This window comes from Chrysochloris asiatica, unplaced genomic scaffold, assembly GCF_000296735.1.
Source record: "Chrysochloris asiatica unplaced genomic scaffold, ChrAsi1.0 scaffold00125, whole genome shotgun sequence".
Taxonomy (NCBI): Eukaryota; Metazoa; Chordata; class Mammalia; order Afrosoricida; family Chrysochloridae; genus Chrysochloris; species Chrysochloris asiatica.
The window spans coordinates 4,987,709-5,009,609 of NW_006408643.1; the positions used below are offsets into that span (position 1 = coordinate 4,987,709).

Below are 21,901 nucleotides of genomic sequence, written 5' to 3' on the forward strand. Positions count from 1 at the left end.
ACCTGCTCCCTGCCCAGGAAGCCCCAGGACCTGAGCTGGGCCCAGCGAACAGCAGGGACTGGACATGGAGGCCACTGAAAAAACACTACCTTTTCTTCTTCTTTTAACCGTTTCTCCTCCTCCTTTTTCCTTTTCTCCTCAAGTTTAGCCCTGCAACACACAGAAGTCCACATTAGCTAACCAGTGGCGTACGAGTCAAGTGCTTGGCTGCTGACTGAAAGGGCAGGGGTTCAAACCAGCTTCGAGGAAGAAACCCTGATGATCGGCTCTTGTAAAGACTGCAGTCTAGGAAACCCCGTGAGGCAGTCTACTGTGCCCTATGGGGTGGCTGTGTCAGTGGGCATCTCGATGGCACCACGAGGACTGGCATGGAGAAAGGAAGGAGCACTGAGCCCTCTTGAGCCCCGTCAGGCAGCTCAGTGTGTGACCCATGTGACTACTAGTAGAAGGGATTCCAGGAATTCAAGGGTTACCACTGGCTCTCGCCTTCAATAGAAGTGCATCAGAATGGCCCAGGCCAGAAGCGAGCCCCGTGGCCAGCAGCCAAGCCACTCACTCCAGCGCCTCCTGCCTCTCCTTGCGCCGCTCCTCCTTGCGCCTCTGCTTCTCTCGCCGCTCCTTCTCCTTTAGCTCTTTCTCCTCTTCCTTCTTCTTCTTGGCCTCTTCCTTGGCCCGCTTGGCCTCCTCTTTCAGCTTCTCCTTCTCTTCCTTCTCCGCTTGTAACCTCAGCTGCTTGCCCAGGCGCTCTTTGTCCTACAGCCAAAAGACAAGGTTTCCGCTTGCACCGTGTCTCCTGCAGATCTCCCTGGGAGTCTTGGGCTGAAGGGGAAGGAGCTGGGGGTCACTGCCCAGGGAGCCACAGGCCAAATGCATAGAGCCAGAAGGACTTTTTCCTCTGCTGCAACATTTCCTTTACTCAGGAGGCAAAGGATGAGCACTAGCTCTTCTGGGCAGATGCTCTTAAGAGAACCTATCTTTAAACCTGGAGCAAGAGCGTGTGTGTGTGTGTGTGTGTGTGTGTGTGTGTGTATGTGTGTGTTGGGGGAGGGGGGACACAGCTCTCTCTGGGCCGTCTCTGTAGGCTCCCCCTTAGGTGGGAGCCATATTTCTCTCAGCAGCAAGAGGAATGAAGTCCTGATGTGAGCCACAACATGGATGACCCTTGAAGGCATCCTGCTGAGCAAATACAGGGGGTGCCACAAAGCTCATGGGCAAATGGAATGAGAAACAGGATGGCATTGCCCACCAGCTTTTTGTCCATTGCAAAAGGGCAAATTACTGAAATAGGCAGAGGAACAGACAGCAAAGTGGAACAGTGGGGACACGGGTTTCTGGGTGAGGAGCATCATCAATGTCAATCAACTGTGCAGGTGACATTGGCTGAATTAGCAAACGTTTGCTTACACATATATATTTTTTTCACCACAGTTAGAAAGATAAAAGTATGGGGGGTGGGGGGAAGAAGCACATGAGTTAAGGGCAAATAATCTAAAGACACCTAGAGGTTTGACCTCTTCTCCCTTTAAGAACAAGACTCCCCTCCCTGACCCACCCCAGAAGCACCAGGTCAGGCTACAGGGTCACCTTTTTTCTTCTGAAACACAAGACTGGGGTGCAGGGAGGACAGGAAGCCTGCTGGGTACAGCACCCAACTGTGGGGACGAAATGAGAAAACATAAAAGAAAGGAGAAGACACTACAATGGTACAGTGGGCGCTAACTGAAAGGCCAGTGGTTCAAGCCCACCACAGCTGTAGTCTGTTCCCATGAAGACAGTCTGAAACCCCCAGGGCTTCTGTCCTCTCGGTCATCTCAGTGTGGTCGGAAACCGCCCCCAACTAGTGTCTTTTAGTGTCTTTGAAGCAGAACACAGCATTTCATTCAGCTGTTCCGCATCCCAGAGAATCAGCATGTAGCCTGGGCGCAGAGTTATTCTAGAACTATCAGTTCATATCTAAGCACCTCCTGCATCTCCACCTCATAGATGGACAATGGAGTAAGGGCCGGTCTAGCCATCTCAGGGCCTGTCCTGGTGTGAATTACAAAAACTGAAAAAATTCAAACCACCAGCCATCAAGTTCAATCAGACTTAAAGCAACCCTACAGAGCAGAATAGAAGTCTTCATGTGGTTTCCGAGACTGTCCCAGCTGTACAGGAGTAGACAGCCACATTTTTCTCTCATGGAGACTAGTGGGTTTGAACTGTTGACCTTGAGGTGAGCAACCTGATGCTTAGCCCACTGTGTCAACCAAGGCTCTTTCAAGAAAACAGAAAGCTTCTCCAAACCACGGGGAGCGCAGATCGATTTGGCTGTACTTGAGATTTCCACCCCCTGTGTCTGAGTTGGGATTCTGGTGAAGTAGGGGTGAAGTGTAAAACAGACACCAACATTTGAGGTACAAAAAACTACAGTGCAGGCCAGAAGCAGGTATCGACGACATGTGGTGCCAGTGGTCCCCAGGGCCCCTTCTGTGAGCTGCCAGGTCTTGTCTCCTCTCTGTGACAATAAGGCAGACGCCACCTACATGGCTACACAAGACTGGCTGCATCAGGGAACACTCACCACTGACTCCAACTCCTCCCCAGGGTGGGGATGGGGCACAAAGGCGGGGTAGCTGATGAGAGGACTGGCCCCACTGTCTGTATATTACAAGTAAAAAGGAGCCCTGGTGATGGTGTGGGTTAAGCATTGGACTGCTAATTGCAAGGGTGGCGGTTCAAACCCCACCAGCTACTACTCTTCAGGAGTAAGAGGAGGCTCTCTGCTCCTGTAAAGATGGAGTCTCAGGTACCCTAAGGAGCTGCAGTTGGACTCGGTCCTCCTCGGCTCACTATGAGTCCAATCGAGTCAACTGCACTGGCTCTGCTTTGGGAGTACTGGCGATAACAACAGAGGCACAGAAAAGGCCTCAGGGTTCAGTAGCAAGAATCAAAGCCCCAGGACGGCAGGGGAGAGGGCCACACTGGCCAGGGAAGCACAAAGGGTTCTGCACATGTCTAATGCAGCAAGCCCGGTGAGCTACCTGCCTACTTCAGGCTAATGTCTTACTCTTTGCAGTCGGATCTGGTTCTTCTCTGTAGATCCTTTGACGCACTTCTTGGTGACCTGAAATGAAAGACAATGATTGCTAAGCATGGCTCACTCCAACCAGGTTAATGTGGGAACTGGATCAGACATTCCTCAGGGGGAGTGAGGCAGAGAAGGATTGCCCCACACCATTACTATTCTTATCTTTGCAAAACAAGAAAACAAAAAACAAAAACACCTTTCTAGGTGACCAACTTCCAGGTCAGGACCAGACTGTCCAGTGTGGGGAGGGGGGTCACAAACTCAAATCAATGTGCATGTATGGGTCTCTGGGGAGGGGAGGGGAGACAAGGAGGCAGATAACAAGAAAGAATGAAGTGGGTGGAACACAGGAAAAAAAACAGATAAGCTCGAAAATAAAACCAAGGAGCAGCTAGCTGAGGCACCAGGCTGACTCCAGGGAGTGGGCGGATTGGCAGAAAGCTAGAGGGCACCTCCACCCACCATCTGTACATGTGTCTGCCAGGGTGCAGTGCTTGTGTGTTGCTGTGAGGCTGAAAGCTAGGCCACGGGTATCTCAAATCCAGCAGGGTCACCCAGGGTGGACAGACGAAGGAAGAAAGGCCAACTTCCAAAAGCCAGCCAATGAAAACTATAGATTGCAACAATCCGATCCACAAGCGGATCCTGAGGATGAGGTAGGAGCCTCATTGTTGCAGTAGACAACCACACAGGAAGCAACTGTCCTGGCCCTGGGGGCAGACCCATGACAGGACTATAGAAAAGCTGCTATTAGAAAATGTGGGTTATTTTTCAGATATTAAAATAACAAACACCCTATAAATCAAACACAGCATGCTGACGCGCTACTATCCCTGTGGGGAGCCCATCTGCAAGGTCTGCTTTTCCAGAATGCACAGTGAGAGCTCAGGAAAGGAGGCCCCTCTCCCAGGATGGCAAACTGGTCTCTAGGCCCCACGTTCCTGAACAATATTCCTCATTGCTACACTGTAAACAGCCCAGGCCAGTAGGCATTACCAAGTTATTCGGGGACCCCAGTTGGATCCATTGGCCATTCTACGGGATCCTACTAGGGATCTCTGGTAGCGTAGGGGTTAAGAATCGGACTGCAAACCTCAAGGTCAGCATTCGAAACTACCAGCTGCTCCACGGGAGAAAGATGAGGCTTTCTTATTCCAGAAAGATTTACAGCCTCGGAAACCCTGTACAGGTACGCTGTGGGTTGGAAGCGACTCGACGGCCCTTAACAACTAGGGGACAGGAATCCCAGCTACTGCTCTTTCCAGAGCACACCCTATCACACCCGCTGTCACTGAGTCCACTCTGCCGCACAGTGGCACTAAGGGAAAGGGGTTTCTGAGTGCAGGAGTAGTTGTTGTTGTTGTTGTTATGTGCCGTGGAGTCGGTTCCGACTCATAACGACCCTGTACAGGGTTTCTGAGGCTGTAAATCTTTACGGGAGCAGAAAGCCTCATCTTTCTCCCACAGAGCAGCTGGTAGTTTCGAACTGCTGACCTTGCAGTTTGCAGCCCGATTCATAACCATTACGCTACCAGACTCTGCAAACCAAAGTCTGTAGGCTAAAGACCAACAGGAAGTAGATAAAGAACTCTTTGATCTGTCCTGGTCTGTCTTAGACTTAGAGGTGGAAAAGAGGGGGTGGGGTGAGGCACTGCATACACAGCTAAGTGCTCAACTACAAGGCCAAGGCTAGCAGTTCCAACCCATGCACAGGCACCTTGGAACGGAATAGAAAGATCCATCATGTAGGCACAGTAGCCCCAGCTGTGAAGACCCTGCACAGTTCTACTCTGCACACAAGGGGTTGCCAGGAGTTGCAACCAACATGCCAGACACAGGGGGGGAGAAGAGAGACTGATGTGGAGTTGGAAAAAAAAAAAAAAAAATCAAAAGCCCATTTCCACGAACTGCTCAGCAAACCAGCCACAGACTGCTTGTGGAGCCCCGGAGAGCCCCCGTTAGTGGTGATAGCACCATCACACTGCTGCAGCAGAGAGCTGCACAGGCGATGACTGCTGTCCGTACATTGTAACTTCCTATAAAAAGTAGACTTAAACAGAGCCGTGATCGAGTGACAAGGACCAAAAAACAGGGCCCGCTGCTGAGGCGGCTGCTGTTCAGACACAAGCCTCCTTCCGGGATTGGCTGCCTTAGTCTGGGGCATTAGAGTCCCAGTTTCTTAGGCCATCCCAGTTAACTGGTCTGATTACAAGTTTAGTGCTTGTTTCATGTTTAATGCTTCTGTTCTACCTTCTACTTTGTAGAGAAGTGCCTGGGGTCTAAAACGCTGGTAAGCGGCCATCCAAGGCTTAACAACTGATCTCTCTTGGCCTGGAGCAACAGAGGCAGGAGGAGTCAGGAACTGGAGAAGAAATGGAATGTGTGGCTAATTGCCTCTCTGAACAACTGCCTTTGCCAAGAGACCAGAACTGGGGAGCGGCTGGCCACCATAACTAAATATTTTAATCAGGGATCCCCTTGAAGAATCCTGATCAAAAAGGGGAAAATGCGGAACAGAATCAAAATCTCACAGGATCCAGACTTTCTAAAACCACGGAGGCTAGATGATTCCCTGAAACTGCTGCCCTAAGATCATCTTTAAACCTCAAATCAAAAATAGCTACTGAAGTCTTCTTTAAATCCAACCAGTCTCGCTTCACCAGTAAAGAATGTCAGCACTGTGCTCAATGGGGACAAGTTGACAAGAGCAACTCCAAAGGTCAGAGAGGAAGCCGAGGGAGCAGTGAGCTCATGTGAAAGGCGGAGGAATGGAGAGGAAGAGGAGGGAGAATGGCTGCACAGCTGGAAGAATATAAATACCCAGTGCCACTGAATTGGACCTAGAAACCATTGAACCCGTGTTTTGCTGTGTATATTCTCAACAACAAAGATAAATGACTTATAACAAACAACAGTAGAGACTAACGAAGCTCAAGGGGATGTCCTTCTCCCTGGGAGCCCAGCCTCTTCTCTCTGAACTCAGGTGTCCGTCCACTTTCTCCCTGGGAGCCCAGCCTCTTCTCTCTGAACTCAGGTGTCCGTCCACTCAGGAAGGGGCAAGTATTGTGTAGTGAGAACACCTGGGTTCCCAGTGTGGGCAGGGAAGGAAGCCCAACACCCGTGAGATGGGGCAAAGCCAGACCCCAGAGCCGTGCTGAGACAGCTGACCAGGCGCCTGGACTGCACCCACCCGCTGCAGCAGTGTCCAGCAGTCGGTCAGAGGCTTTTGTGCAGGCAGACGATGGCATCAGGAGGGACTGGAGGGAATAAAACCCACATTCTTGTTCAGACTTGTTCTTGGATTCCAGCTGCAGCAGCGGAATTCTACACTGCCCCCCAGCCCTCTGTTCTGAGTCCAGGAATCCCACAGTTGACAGTTTCATAACACCCAGCAGCCACAGCAATTCCAATTTCATGCAAAACTCCCAGTTCTATTGCTTTACTACTGCTGCTGTGGTTAGGTTGTGGTCAAGTCATTTCCGATCCATAGTGACCCGGTGCACAACACAACAAAACACTGCCTGGTCCTCCGTCCTCCTCACTCACCACTGCTGTGCTTGAGTGCATTGCTGCTGCTACTGTGAATGGCTGTAGATAGGGGTTTCTCCTCATTTTGAGTTGGGTTCCATCAGGAAATAAAGGTGCTGAAAGTTTTACTCCATCCTGTCATCATGGTCAACTCAACTTTGAGGAGGCAGCTTTTCCCCAGTTGCATTTTGAGTGCCTTCCAGCCTGAGGGTTCATCTTCCAGCACTCTATCTGACAACATTCTGGTACGTGTCATCATGTTTCAGTATTCAGGTGCTATCGGACAGCGTTTCACTGCTATTAAAAGGTTTCTAGTGGCTAAACATTTGAAAGTAGTTTTCGTGTCTTTTCCTTTGTCGTCGTTACGTGTCGTAGATTGTGACTCACAGCAACCCTGCACAGGGTTTACAGGGAGTGTCCGGTGGGTTGAACCACCAGCCTTGTGGTCCACAATCCAGTGCTTATCACACAACCCCACCCCAGGAGTCCTAGTCTGTCTTGATCTGCAAGCTCAGCTGACACCTGTCCACCACGGGTGATCCTGCCGACACTCAAAATACCAGTGGCATATCTTTCAGCATTCAGAGCAACACGCAAGCCACCACAATATGACAAACTGACACTCACCATTGCCCCCCAGGGCTCCTTACATGGACTTTACTGCTCTGATATAATTTTACCTTCTTTGACAAATGGCCCAAATGCTTATAAAATCGTAACTCTTCAAGTCCCTATGCCGCACAGCCACATTTTGCCTATCTGGAGCTGGGACAAATGATGACCTCAGTCAAAGACACACCCAAGGATCCCAGAAGGAAGCTAGTAACCAAATATCAACTATTAAAAAAAAGTCAGGCAGTTAAAATTCCTGCAGTTTTTTCACGGGGATCTGCTCAGAGCTTATTTACTCTGATTTTATACATGAAAAGTTGCTACTGAGCCAACTCTGACTCATGAAGACACCACATGTGTCAGGGAGAACTGGGCTCCACAAGACTTTCAAAGGCTAACTTTTTCAACAGATCAGGACTTTCTTCCAAAGTGCCTCTATGTAGACTTGAACTGCCAACCTTGTGATTTAGTGGCAGAATATGCCAACCATAAGCGCCAGCCAGGGATTTGGCTGTTATGTGTGAGGATATCTAACTGCTAAGCTTGCAGCTGACACACACACAGCAGCAGAGCTGAGGAAAGGGCTGCTGTGGGCAGAGAGGAAGAGAGAAAGGCAAAATTGGTCCAACTACATTGGCCTGCAGGGATGCATGCGTGTGCCCCAAAGAGGCACAGACAGGGATGTTCACCACAGCTGTCCTCTGTAAAGGCCAGAGACCAGAGCCATGGACGCTGGCCACAAGTTTCTCTATACCTGGCCTTTAGGTCAGTAGTTCTGCCAAGATGATCAGCTGGGCACCAAGAGGCCTGGTATGACCCTGCAGGATAAGCACTGGACTGTTAACTGCAAAATCAGCAGTTCAAACCCACCAGTGGCTCCTCTGAAGCCCTATACAGGGACACCTGAGTTGGAACTAACTCAACAGCACTTAACAAGTGGTTCAAACCCACCAGCAACTCCTTGGAAATCCTATTCAGGGTTGCTGTGAGTCGGAACCGACTCGACAGTGCACGCACACACGTGCACACACACACACATATACACACACATACACAATCTTGCAAAGGAATTAGGCAGTTTACTATGCAAATGAGGTGTATAAATCTAGGTCAGTCTACTATGCAAATCGTAGCTGTTAAGTGCTATCTAGTCAGTTCCAACTCCTGTGACTCTTGTATAAGGTTTCTAAGGAGTGGCTATGGGTTTGAAACACCAACTTGCAGTTAACAGTCCAGAGCTTATCTTACAGCACCCCTACGCAAACAGGGTATGTAAGGTCACCCAATGGGATGGAGTGATTTGCTTCTATAAGCAGCCAACCCTACAGAGCTTTTGAGGGAGACCCAGAGAGACTGGAGGGGTTAACACTGAAGATGGCAAGGCGCTGGATTCGGAGCGACGACAGCTCAGAGCTGATGGCAGCAGGCCTGAGTGGAAGGTCCCACCTGCGCACACAGCTGAGGAGGAGCCCAGAGCTGTTGGGAGTCGTCCCGATGGACCAATGGGATCCAAGCTATTCCTGATCCCCAATTGCAGCCTGTTAATCCCAAACCAAACCCAATGCCGTCATGGAGCAGCGCCTGACTCAGCAACCCTGTAGGCCGAGCAGAGCTGACCCAGAAGTTTCCCAGGCTGCGCAGCTCTACACGAGCAGAGAGCTACATCTTTCTGCCACGGAGCAGCTGGTGACCTTCCAGTTAGCAGTAAAGCTCTTTAACCACTGCACCACCAGGGCTTCGGTAGCCAAGGACTTCTTAATAAACCTCAGCATCTTGTGAGATGGCCTGTGGCCATTGCAACGAATTCTCAAACCAGTGGAGAAAGAGTTCTGCTCGGAGAATGACTAGGGCCAGAAAAGGTAAGATGGTGGGATGGGGCTGACCTCTACCTTGTAGGGATCAGCTTTGGGCTAAAGCTGATTCTCCTCTTTGAGAACCAAGGGGACCTTTGACACTGGGGAATAAACACTGGACTGCTAAGCACAACGTGGGCAGTTCAAGCCCACCAGCCACTCCACGGGAGAAAGATGAGACTTTCTGTTCTCGTAAAGATTTACAGCCTCGGAAACACTACACAGAGTCACTATGAGTCAGGAATGACTTAATGGCAGTGGGTTTTGAGGAAGCTAAGTGACAAGGACAAGGCAGCCATTACAAGACGTATGTTTCCATACCAAAGTGAAAAACAGCTGAGACCCTCACTGAAAGACACAATCTCCTACACATGACACAGAAACCTGCCGCTGACAGTAACGCAGCCAGGGCTGGAGCCACAGGGGCCGTTGACATTTTATGACGCTGCTTTAAACATGGAGAATTTCACACTTGCACAATACTCGTAACTTAGATTAATGAGCCCTGGTGACTCTATGGTGGAACACTCTGTTGCCAACCCAAAGGCTGGTGACGAACCCCCAGTGGCTCCTCGAGAGAAAGACTGATCTGCTCTTGGCAAAGCTGACCACCGAGCAAACCCTATGAGGCAGTCGCACGCTGTCTGTCACACGGGATTGCTTTGAGTCAGCATCAACTCTCTGGCCCCCAACACCAGCAGTCTGGGGTCATGTGGTGCAGAGACAAGCCAAAAATCCCAGTAACACAACTGTAGTATGGTGACCATTTATGGAATCATAATCTTGAGCCGTCAACATTAACAATCTAAGTTACTAACTGCAAATAAGCTTGAAAACCATTTCCATCCCAAAGGGGAAGAAGCTCAACTGTTGAAATCTTTTGCTGTTCAAATGACCCCTCAAAAAAGGGAGTTCCTCACTCCAGTCCTCTCGGAGCAATTTCTGTAAGAAGGAAAGCGTGCCCTGAATATACTAGCATCCCTTCGAGGGAGGCATCCTCGTGATCTGCATTTTAACAAGCTCCTTCCTGCGTGGCTGCCAGGCACACAAAAACACCACCAACAGAGACACAGGGTTCCAAATGATGGCGATTTGACTATAGAAGTGTAAGCCCTAACACAGAGAAGCCACACGCTACACTGATACTAAAAAAGCCAAAAAGTTTCCACCTACAATCTGGAAAGAAGGGCAGGTGGAAGAGGTAAATGGCAGATCAAATTATATTCTCCAAAGCAACAGGAAGGAGAAACTCGGGCCCCAGGACAGGAGAAGTGTTAGGTGGTGGGTGCTGGAGACAATTCTGACTCATAGCAACCCCACGTGACGGAGGAGCAGTGCTCCACAAGGGTTTTTCAGGCTGTCATCTTTACAGAAACAGTGGTCAGGTCTTTCTCCCACAGAGCCACTGCAAGGAGCGGGTGGGGGAAGACTTTCAAACACCACCATCTCAGTTAATAGCAGAGCATTTCATTGTTATATCACCAGGGCACCTTTAGAGTTCTTCCTCCTGACCCATGAACTACAGAGCTAATAAAAGAAACTGAAAAATGTAACACCCCTAAAACGTAATGGGACTCGAAGCCACTGGTCCACAGGATGAACCGCCCACATGCGTCACAGCCTCAGCGAGCCTATGATCAGAACTAGATGGAGCCTGGCTACTGTCAGATTCCACAGAGGAAGGATTCCTGTTCAAAGGGGAAGAAATGCAGAACCATTCTTATGGTTTCAAATTCAAATTCTTATGGACCCAGGCTTTCTGGAGCCAAGGAGGCTGGATGAACCCCTGAAATCAACTTTAAACCTTACACCAAAAGCATGCTCTACAGTCTTCTTCAAACCAATCGATAGTTTAGCTTAACTAGTAAAAAGTCTTTGCCTTGAACATTATGCTTTTTGCAGAACTCTCTCTATGGGATCAAATGGCCAACAGCAACTGAAGAGATCAGTTAGGAGAACCCTTATTATTATTGTTGTGAAGTGCTGTTGAGTCGGTTCCGACCCACAGTGACCCTGTATAAAGTTTCCAAGGCTCTAAATCTTTACGAGAGCAGAAAGCCTCATCTTTCTCCTGTGGAACTGCTGACCTTGAGGTTAGCAGCCGGACTCATAACTACTACGTTACCAGAGCTCCTTAAGGGTAGTAAGTTTATGTTCATGGGTGGGGGGGAAGAACCAGTAAGGGAGGGGAGATGACCACACAACTCAGGGAATGCTATCAACCTCATTCAACTGTACACATACAAACTATTAAACTTCTGAGCTTTGCTGTGTATATTCTTAACAGTTGGGGGAGGGGAATGGAAATGTGTATTTTGCCTGTTGTCAATGGTGACTGGCTGCCATACATCACGGGAATAGAACCAATGGTACTGAAGGAAAAAATCCAAGTAGCACTGAAGGCATTGGTGAAAAACAAGGCTCCCGTTATTGACGGGATACAAATGTAAATGTTTCAACAAACTGAAAAAACACTGGAGGCGCTCACTTGTCTATGTCAAGAAATTTGGATGACACCTACCTGTTCAACCGATTAGAAGAGATCCATATTTGTGCTCATTCCAAAGGTGGCCCAGCAGAATGTGGAAATCATTTAAGATGGTTAATATCACATACGCAAGTAAAATTTTGCTGAAGATGGTTCAAAAACGGTTGTAGCAATACATTGACAAGGAACTGTAAGAAATTCAAGCCTATTCAGAAGAAGATATGGAAAGAGAGATCATTGCTAACCTCAGATGGACTTTGGTTGAAAGAAGAGAATATCAAAAAGATGTTTACTTGTGCTTTAATGACTATGCAAAGGCAGTCAACTGTGTGGATCATAAAGTATGGATAACATTGTGAAGTATTATTTCAGAACACTTCATTGTGTTTATGAGGAAGCTATACATAGAGCAAGAGGCAGTCATTCAAAAAGAACAAGGGGATACAAGGAGTTTAAAATTGGGAAAGGTGTGCACCAGGGTTGTATCCTTACATCATACTTATTTAATCTGCATGTTGAGCAAATAATCCAAGCTGAATTGTATGAAGAATATGACAACAGGATTGGAGGAAGACTCATGAACAACCTGTGATAGGCAAATAATTCAACCTTGCTTGCTGAAAGTAAAGAGGACTTGAAATACTTACTGATGAAGATCAAAGACCACAACAGCCTTCAGAATGGATTCCACCTCATTGTAAAGGAAACAAAAATCCTCATCACAGGACCAATAAATAACTTCCCAATAAATGGAGAAGATTCAAGTTGTGAAGTACTTCAATTTGCTTGGATCCATAATCAATACTCATGGAAGCAACAGTCATGAAATCAAACGAATCTGCTGCCTAAGACCTCGTAAGTGTTCAAGAGCAAAGATGCCAGTTTGAGGACTAAAGTGTGCCTGACCCTAGCCATGCCGTCTTCAATCACTTCATATCCATGCGAAAGTTGGACAATGAATAAGCAAGACTGGAAAAGAATCGATGCATTTGAATTATACTGAAAGTACCCAGAACAAACCAATCTGTGCTGGAAGAAGTACAGCCAGCATGCTCCTTAGAAGGGAGGAGAGTGACTTCGTCTCTCCTTAGAGAGGACGTCCTTAGAGGACATCGTGCTAGGGAAAGTGGATGGTCAGCGAAAAGACTCCCAAGACACAGTGGCAGCTGCTGTGGGCTCAAATGTTACAATTATGAGGACGCTGTGCACAGGCCCCGCTATACAGCAGATCCAACTGAATGACACCTACCAACAACAACGCTGATGTTTGATGGTGATATTAAACAGACACAGTAGAGAGAATCTGGTCCTACTCAGGATCCAGTCTTTTATCAAAGCCAAGGTGAACATGAACAAGTGGCACAAAACCCAAACCACAGGCGCACACACACCTTGGAGTCTATGATCAGTTTTCTCCACCAAGGCCAGTAGATGGCGTGAATGGTTCTAAACATTGGCAGTTCTAATCCATCCAATGGCACTACAAAAGAACAGGTCTGGCAATCTGTTTCTGTTATGATGACAACGAAGATGGTCCTACTGGGGCAGGATCTACTGTGTGACAGAAGGGGCCTCCGCCAGCTGGAACTGACCAAACAACAAGTTACAAGGGTGGGCGAGAACAGAGGCCACTATTGTGCGGATCAGAAATCAGTAACAGAGAGACAGTCATTGCAGTTCTCTGGGACCCTTGAAAATGCTGCTGTAGTCCCCTTGACCGGGTTCTGGTCACTCTAGGGGAGTTTATCACATGGCTGGCCAAGGTAACAAGAGCTAAATTCTACAGAATACCTATTCTTTTGTGAGTTCATTGTCACTTCCATGCTTAGTGACTCTTTAACAGCAATGCCCTGACAATTAGTGTTGTAACAAGGAGTGGAGCTGCTGAAGCGAAAACCCAAGAGAAGGGGCTCATCAGTTTCACCATTACCCACGGAATCTACGAAGTTAAGTAGAACCACTAATGAAGTGCTAACACGTGTTAGCAAGGTCACCAAAATGTCAACAGCAGCTGTTCACCTCAGACACCCGACCTGTCACGATGTCTGCCTAAGTGGTCATATCTACAATGGGAACAGTCTGCTACAGAAGTTACAAGCCCTTGTTTTTGGCACCACAAACCATTGTGTGGGAAGTGATTGGCAGGGCCAGGAATAATACTCACTCTGCGGGTCGGAGTGGGGGCAGGGGAGGGGCTGCCACTGCCACTGCCACTGCCACGCTGTCTTCCAGAAGCAGACTGGCCCTCTGGTGAGCTGGTCGATGGGGAGGAGTTCAGGGACGAATGGCTGAGAATAGAGTCTTCTTTGGGACAAGAGCCCAGGCCCTCGCTCTCCCAGGCTAAGCTCTCATTCAATTCTGCCATCTGGAAAGACTTGACCTGAGGAGATCTTATCGCCAGGATATTCTGTAAGACCACCACAGGTACCTTCCCTTGGAACAGGATGTCTCCCGCCCTTCTCCAGCCCGGCTGTTCCCTCAGGGAGCACAGGCTCCGACCACCTGTCAGTTCAGGGCAGCCCTCTGGTGAGCCTGTCTGTGTGTCTCCGGGTCTCTCTGTGTCTGCTGAGCCAGAACGGTTGTCCAGGTGGCAGAGAAGGTCGGGAAGGGTCCCCTCTGGAGATGCCACCTTGTCATCCTGGCTGGCCTCCAAGAGGCCCACCTGACCTTCATCTTCCTCTTCAACCCCATTGATAGCCTCCTGGAGGGAAGGGGCTTCAGAATGGTGTTCCGAGTGGTCATCGGAGTCCTCTGTCAGGTCAATCAGAACTGGGACCTTGCCAGGGTGACTTTGGGGTCTTCTTACAAAGTTATCTAAGGGACCCTTCCCATTCACAAGTTTTGGTCTAAAGTCGGCATCCGACCCTTCATGGCCATCGTTCTCTGTGCTGTCCAAGGAGGTTTCCAGATCAGGGGCTTTACTCTGTACAGAAGCGCTTTGAGGGCCTTTCCCGTCGTCCGAGCCGTCATCTGCTTTTTCCTTGGGGACAAGACTCAGGCGCTTGAAAGGAAGGCGAGCTAAAAGAAAGGGAAGGAGGCCAAGTTTTTAGCAAAGGTGTAAAAACATGAATAATGTGTAAAAACAGGTTAAGTGCTCGGCTGCTAAAGAGCTAGTGATCTGCTTCCTTAACAATGACACCCTAGGAGACTGGCTGCATTGGGGCACTTCTACTTGGTCCCATGGGGTATCTGAATCCAAATCGGCTTCACAGCACCCAACATCCACAACAAAAGACAGCAACAAATGAGTGCCACCATGTTCCAGAGGCTGGAAAAGCATGGGTCTGTTGGACTCTGGGCACAAACTTTCTGAAAAGTTTAAAGAGGCGCCATCCTCTCATTGTGTACTTTGTCAACATCCTAATTCAAATGGTGTGGAGCTGGAGGATAAACACAGGATCGCAAGGGTGGTTTGAACCACAAGGTGGTGGTGGTGGTAGTGGTGTGGAGTCAGTTCCGACCCATAGCGACCCTGTACAGGGTTTCCGAGACTGTAAATCTTAACGGGAACAGAAAGCCTTTTCTCCTGTGGAACAGCTGGTAGTTTTGAACTGCTGACTGTGAGGTTCGCAGCCTGATATGTAACCACTAGTTCAAACTCAGCAGCCACTCCATACCAGGTTGCTATGAGTCAAAAGGAACTGGATGGCACGTAACAACTAGAAATGAAAGCAAGCAAACCAAAGGCTAACAAGGCTTTAGGGAGGATGCTGTCAGAATTTCAAGAGCCCTTTTTTCTGACCTGTTTAAAAGCCAGTTCAAGTTCAATTTACTCCTGATGGGTGAAAATTCATCTGTTTCTGAGGAGCAAAATACACAGATTCCTTTGCGTATGGGAGTCCCTGGGCAGGAAAAGTGACACATGTGCTCAGCTGCTAAGGAAAAGATCGGAGGTGCCTTAGAATAAAGGCTTGGCGACATAGTTTAATAAATCAGCCACTGAAAACCTTACGGAGCACAGATCTACTAACACACATGGGGTCACTAGGAGTCAGGGCTACCACAACAGTATCTATGGGAAAACGCATCTTTCTGTCCCCCTCAACCCAGCCTCTGCTACGGAAGAAATAAAGCAAAAATGTACAAAGTCCTGTGCTATGAACAAACACCTATCCCCCAACATTCATGCTCAAGGCGGAGATACAAGGTGGTTACATTAGGGAGTAGGCCAATTCAGAGGCGCAAACTTTCCAGAGCCCATGTTGATTTAAACACCAAAACAGCTCCCATGAGCTTTTAAAAAATTCACTTAGAGAAATAAAACAGCAGTCTATTCTTGATTACATGTACTTTATGGGTTTATAAAGCCACAATGTCTGTGGGGGCCTACCGTTCTGTCCCTAAAACATTAATCTCAGGAGAGAGCCGTCCTTGTCATAATTCCCGCCAATGCCAAACCTGCTACAGATCATCCCCAGGAGGCAACACATTGCTGGGGGGGCCAGATAACTGAGTTTGAAAATCAGAAATGACAACCTTTTTATACTCGTGATAGAGGTACTCTTCCTTTGAGGACGTTTCTCGTCCCATAAACCGTACGATGGTGGGCTCTGACCTCCTAGCCATCGTGAAGATGATATTGATGGAGCAATGGACTCCAGGGCAGCTCTGGCTCCCTGGCGACTCCTAGCAATGGCTGGAGACATTTTGGGTTGTGTTGACTTTATTAATGGGGGTGGGAGGGAGACTACTGGCAGTGAGGGATACTGTAAAAACCCCTATGATACTCAGGACAGCTCCCTAGGACAGAGAGGATCTGGCCCACAGTGTCAAGTGTCAAAGTAACGAAGCCTACTGTAGAATCGATGACCTTTGGGATTTGTTGCTGGACACCAAAGGGGATATGGTTGTTGTGGGGTGCGACTCCATATGACAGAGCAGTATTGTCCTAGAGGATTTCTTAGGCTATGATCTTTTTGGGAGCAGATCACCAGGGCTTTCTTTTGTGGAACCACCAACCTTTGGGGGAGCAACTAAGCATGTGACCGTTGGGCCACCAAGGTGCCTATGGGAACATGAGTGTAACAAAACACTCCAACATTCTGTTCTAAGTTGTTGTTGTTAAGTACCATTGAGTCAGTTCTGACTCATAGTGATTCTGTATAGGGTTTTCCAAGGAGCAGCTTGTGGGCTTGAACTGGCGACCTTGAGATTCAACTGTGATTTCCTCTCCAGTCCCTCAGTTCTGCTGAGGGTCCAAACAAGTCCTTTTGCTCAAGGACTAAAAACATAATGAGAAGATAAGGGCTAGAAATGAGCCTCCAATCAACAGTCACAACACGGGGCTCGCATAATCCCCCCATCCCCCGAGTCCCAGACAGTTACCTTGTATTAGCTTCTTGACTGGAATAGCTGGTCTGTCTTTACAATCCATGGCTGTGGAAGAAAAGTGGCAAAGGATGGTATTAAATGTTGGAAACAATTCAGCCAGCAAATACATTTACAAAATCTATTATGCAGAGTCGCTCTATAGTGGGGGTGCTTTGGCGTGCCCCTCCACACTTGGTGGCATCTGGGGACATTGTGGTTGTTACAACTTGTGGGGAGGTGCTACTGACATTGAGTAGGAAGAGATCCACCAGGGATGCTGCTCAACACACTATAGTGCCTAGGATGGCCCCACCCCAGAGAAGGATCCAGCCCCCAAAATTACAGTGTTAAAGTGGAGAAAGCTTGCTGCCCTCAACACTGTATCACAGTATCTTGTCTGTACCTGTGATGCTGAAATGGTCGTGTTTATTACATCTGACACACAACAAGCAGAATGTGAAATCCATGACAGTAGGGAGGGAGACACAACCCACGCCTCCCCTGAAGCGCCTGGCTCAGAAACTGGCAGTCACAGAAAGCAGTCAGAGTAGAGAAACTGAGCAAATCTGACTGGGGGGGGAAGGGGGGCGCCGAGGAGAGTGAAGACAAAACACTCATCATTCTCACCTTCACCGTGGGGTCATCATGTGCCAGAAATGACTTGAATGACACTAAAAGTCAAAATTAACCCTCAACCATCCCCCTTTGCATCCCAACCCCAACCTGGAAACTTGAGGCTTCACTTTCTTTATAAATTATTTGATGAAGGTGATACTTTGATCTTCTCAGGTCAAGATGAAGTGCTATCAGGAGCTAATATGGGAGAACATTTTCTTGTACCAAGAAAATCTCCAGAAAAGCAACTAAAATACCAAAACTGACGGAGAAACAACCAAAATAGAGCCAAGTGTCGAGCTAAGTCACTTTGAATAGTTCTGTTTATAAGTTCTCACCTGGCTAGGAAAAACCCAATTTCATAAGCACTGGACTGCTAACCCCAGGGTTGGTGGTTCAAACTCACCAGCTACTCCTTGGAAACCCTATACAGGATCACTGGAGTTGGAACCAACTTGATGGCACTTAACATCCACATACATTTGGCAGAAAGATGAGACTTTCTGCTCCTATAAAGATTTTAAAAGCCTTGGAAACCTTACACAGGGTTGCTATGAGTCAAAACCGACTTGAAGGCACTTTAACATACATTCTGGCTCAAACGTAGCAACAATTGAGGATGGCTCAGGACTAGGCAGTGTTTAGTTCTGTGGTGTATAGGGTTGCTATGAGTTGGAGCCAATTCAATGGCACCTAACAACATACATTCTGTGAAAAATAAGGAAGAGTGAATAGCTTTTAAGGGCAGACTACTAGGGCTTTCTAAAAAATGTCAGCTAAAAAAAAAAAAAAAAATATATATATATATATATATACACACACACACCCACTGCAAAGCAGGCTTCCAGAAAGTTCCCATTTCCAAAGGAATGAAGACAATTACCATCTTCACATTCTTAGTTACCAAAAACAAACAAAACAAAACAAAACAAACCATGGATTTTCCCACCCTCTCAACTGAAGGGCAGACACATCATCTTTAGGCACTGAAATCAATTTTCAGGCCAACTACGGGATTTCTTCCCAGTCCTCTTACTGGCTTAGAGCAAATGGGATCGATTGACAGGGTTTAAAAACAATCTTGTCAGAAAGAGAGACCCATCTAGAAATCCAGGCCACTGCAAGGCGCACCCATAACCAATATTCATGAGTGTGGAGAGATGCCAGCTGCTCTTTATGGTTTTGGTTGATTGGGTACTAAAAGCATCCTTTCCTTTTATAGCATGGGTACAGAGGTGGTGGTATTTTTTCTTCTTTAGCATCCTTAATTGGTCAACAAAAGCAATTATAGCTTCAAGACAGCCAGTCCTCCTCCTGACTTTGTATCAATTGTGTATCACTGAGAAACCCCCAAAGTGGAGACGCCACTGTAAAAGTGGTCTTCAGGTGTGTGTGGGAGGGCAAAGAAACAGTTGACAATATGTGGAGCTATTTATTGTCAAAACTTGGGGAGGAGGATGCTACTGACATTAGGTAGGTAGAGGCCAGGGATGCTGCTCAACACCCTACAGTGCACAGAATCGCCCCCCATAGCAAAGTTGTTGTTAAGTACCGTAGGTTCCAACTCATAGCCACCCTGTATGGGGTTCTCAAGGAGCAGGTACTGAGTTTGAATCACCTACCTTGCAGTTCAAACCGACCTTGCACCACACCAGGATTTGGTCCCAAATAGAGATAATGAAACCGATCTATGGAAATGGGTGAAAAAAGGGTGATTCTGTCCCCCAGAGTGCACTGGGTGGTGGTGTCTGGGACAATACGTCATAACTTGGGGAGGGGGGGTGCTACTGACATTAAATGGGTGAAGGCCAGGGATGTGATCAACATCCTATATGGTACCCATTTCCCCAACACCCCAAGAGCAGGATGTGGTCCAAAATGTTAGTGTCCAGGTCAACAAACCCTGTACTATGGAGAATTCCATTTTTCCAATATTAATCAAGCATCTTTTACCACCAACATCTCACCCAGGGCGATGTGCCAACCCAGATCCAGGGAAACTTGGCAATGCCTGAGGACAATGGGGAGGGGGGTGCTGTGGCAGTGAGTGGATACTGCTCAACACTCTACAGAACATAGGGCACCCCACTCCAGAGAAAGATCTGGACTCCACTAGTTGATGTCCCTTTCAGCACTTAATTCATTCAACTAAAACAGGTTTATGGGCAAGCCTTGTGCCAGGTGCTATGGACCCAATGCAGGAGTCAAGAGTGGGAGAGGCCAATCTGGTCTTCCTTAGTCCACCCCACCCTTTGCCCCCACTCCCCCACTGTGTGCTGTTACAAAGAACAAAAAATGGCCTTCAACAATACTAAGAGCTGAAGGCAGCTCACTTTGGGTCACAGGCTGCACCAAGATCCCAGGGTCCCCAGTTCATTGACACTCTCCACCATCCTGGCCTCTTAATTAGCCTTGTCCAGGGCCCGCAGCCAAAGCCGTTCCAGGCCCCTGAGTTCGTGTAACCTCGGGCTTCAGTTTCACCCCCCGACCAGAGGGTCATTGCAAGGCTTAGAGGCGCCCCAAACACTCTAGGTTCTTGCAAACACCGGCCCTTTCGCCTCCCTGGCACTATCTCCCCTCTTGGAACCATCACCCACAAGGGCCCTGGGGGGACGAACCGAGCAAAAGCGCCGGGGGGGGAGGGGGTAATGGTCGCGGCTGCAACAATAACGTCAGAGGGCGCCCTGTGGGTCACAAGGTCTGGCTTGGGATGATAACGGCCCCACCGGCATAACGCCCGGCGCGGAGGTGCAAGCGCGGGCCCCGGAGGCCCGTTACCCCCCAACCGCCGCCTTGGCCCTCACGGGCCGCGCGCCGTAACCCCCCCCCTTCTCCCGAGCACGGTTCCGGACCGACCTGCGGCGCTTCCCCTAGCGCCCGGCGCCCCACACTCCGGCTCCTCCAGCATCGTTCCGGGGGCAATTTGATCCCTCCTCAGGCGGCGGAGGCGGCAACGGAGGCGCGGGCTCCCCTCAGGCGGCGGCTGCTGCTCGCCCTCCCGCCCGCGCCGCTGTTGCCGCGGCCGCCGCGCTCGTATTTGGCGGGAACCGCGGCGACCCCAGAAGAACGCGCGCCAATTGGACGAGTCGGTGTCACGTGACGTCCCGCCTCGGGAATTGGGGAGCGCCGGGAACATCCTCGCGAGAGCCGTTGCTTCCATTCCTCCCATAGCTCCCCTATTGATATTCCCTCAGACTGGGGGAAACTTTCTCTCGGTGGCCTTTCATTGGTGGGTGGAAGATACGCTGCGATTGGCGGATGAAAGTATCAAACTTAGAGATACGCACTCGGATTGGCCAAAGTACGTGGGATTGGTCGGTAGGAGGAGGGAAGGGCCAGGTTCTTATGTCATGACGCGAACGTATTACATAAAGACGCCGGGTGACAACTCGAAAACTGCGATTTAGATGGGGATCTGAAGTTTTGAGTTTGTCCTAATTAGACACCAGCTGAATATCCAACAGCAATTAATATTACAAATTGCCAGTTAGTGAGCAATAAAATAAAACCTGGCCAGCGCTTCAGAAGGCTTTGCCATACAATGAATATATTCAGAGCAAATGAATGAAATGAAAGTTTCTAAATCCTCAGGACGTGCTGTTTTCTCTACCTAAAACCCTCTTTCCACAGCTTTTTCTAATTTATACCTAACTGCAAATCTCAGACGACACCTTATAGCTTTTCCTTTTTCACCCCTAACAAGATTATGTGTTTATAACACTTAAAAATCAAAAAACAATTACAACTTCTAAGCGACTGTCAGCGTGTTATTTGATTAATGAGTTATTTTTTAAATTAGCTTCATGAAGGAAGGGTACATCATTAATAACCATTCCCATAAAGTCCATTCCAACTCATTGCGACCCTACAGGGCAGAATACAACTTTCCCCAAAGGGTTTCCAATGTTAGAAATTTTTATAGACGCAGACTACCACATCTTCCTCCTGTCTGAGTGTTTGGTGGGTTTGAACCACCGATCTTCCAGTTAGCAACTAAGAACTTAACCATTGTGCCACTTTGTTTTTATTTGTTGTTAAGTACCATCGAATCTGTTCAACTCATAGCTACTCTATATAGGTTTTCCGAGAAGCGACTGGTGAGCTTGAACCATCAACCTTGTGGTTCAAAGCACCTTTACAATCAGCGCATCAGCCCACAGCACCACACCAGAACCCTAGAGCTCCTAGAACCATGTTGTTGTTAAATATCATCAAGTCAGTTCCAACTCATAGAGACCCTTGATAGGATTTCCAAGGTTTCAAATCTTTGTAGGAGTAGAGGCCTCATCTTACTTCCATAAACATAGTAGATGCTCAATAATTGTTTAAATGAATGTTGTTGTTAGGTGCCATCGAGTCAATACCAACCCATAGAGACTTTATGCACAGCAGAACAAAACACTGCCCGATCCTGGGCCAACCTCA

At 48.3% G+C, this 21,901-nt stretch overlaps 1 protein-coding gene across 1 annotated transcript in view; it reads right to left on the reverse strand.

Annotated features, from left to right (window-relative positions):
- The window catches only part of CHAF1A (chromatin assembly factor 1, subunit A (p150)), a 28,569-nt gene extending 8,185 nt beyond the window's left edge, over positions 1–20,384 (reverse strand). Inside the window, exons 1-6 of the mRNA XM_006869033.1 lie at positions 20,333–20,384; positions 16,877–16,927; positions 13,716–14,569; positions 3,050–3,106; positions 557–753; positions 90–150 (exon numbers count right to left, since the gene is read on the reverse strand). Coding sequence (XP_006869095.1) covers positions 90–150; positions 557–753; positions 3,050–3,106; positions 13,716–14,569; positions 16,877–16,927; positions 20,333–20,384 — 1,272 coding nt within the window. The remainder of the gene's footprint in view (positions 1–89; positions 151–556; positions 754–3,049; positions 3,107–13,715; positions 14,570–16,876; positions 16,928–20,332) is intronic.
- Between the last annotated feature and the right edge of the window lie 1,517 nt (positions 20,385–21,901).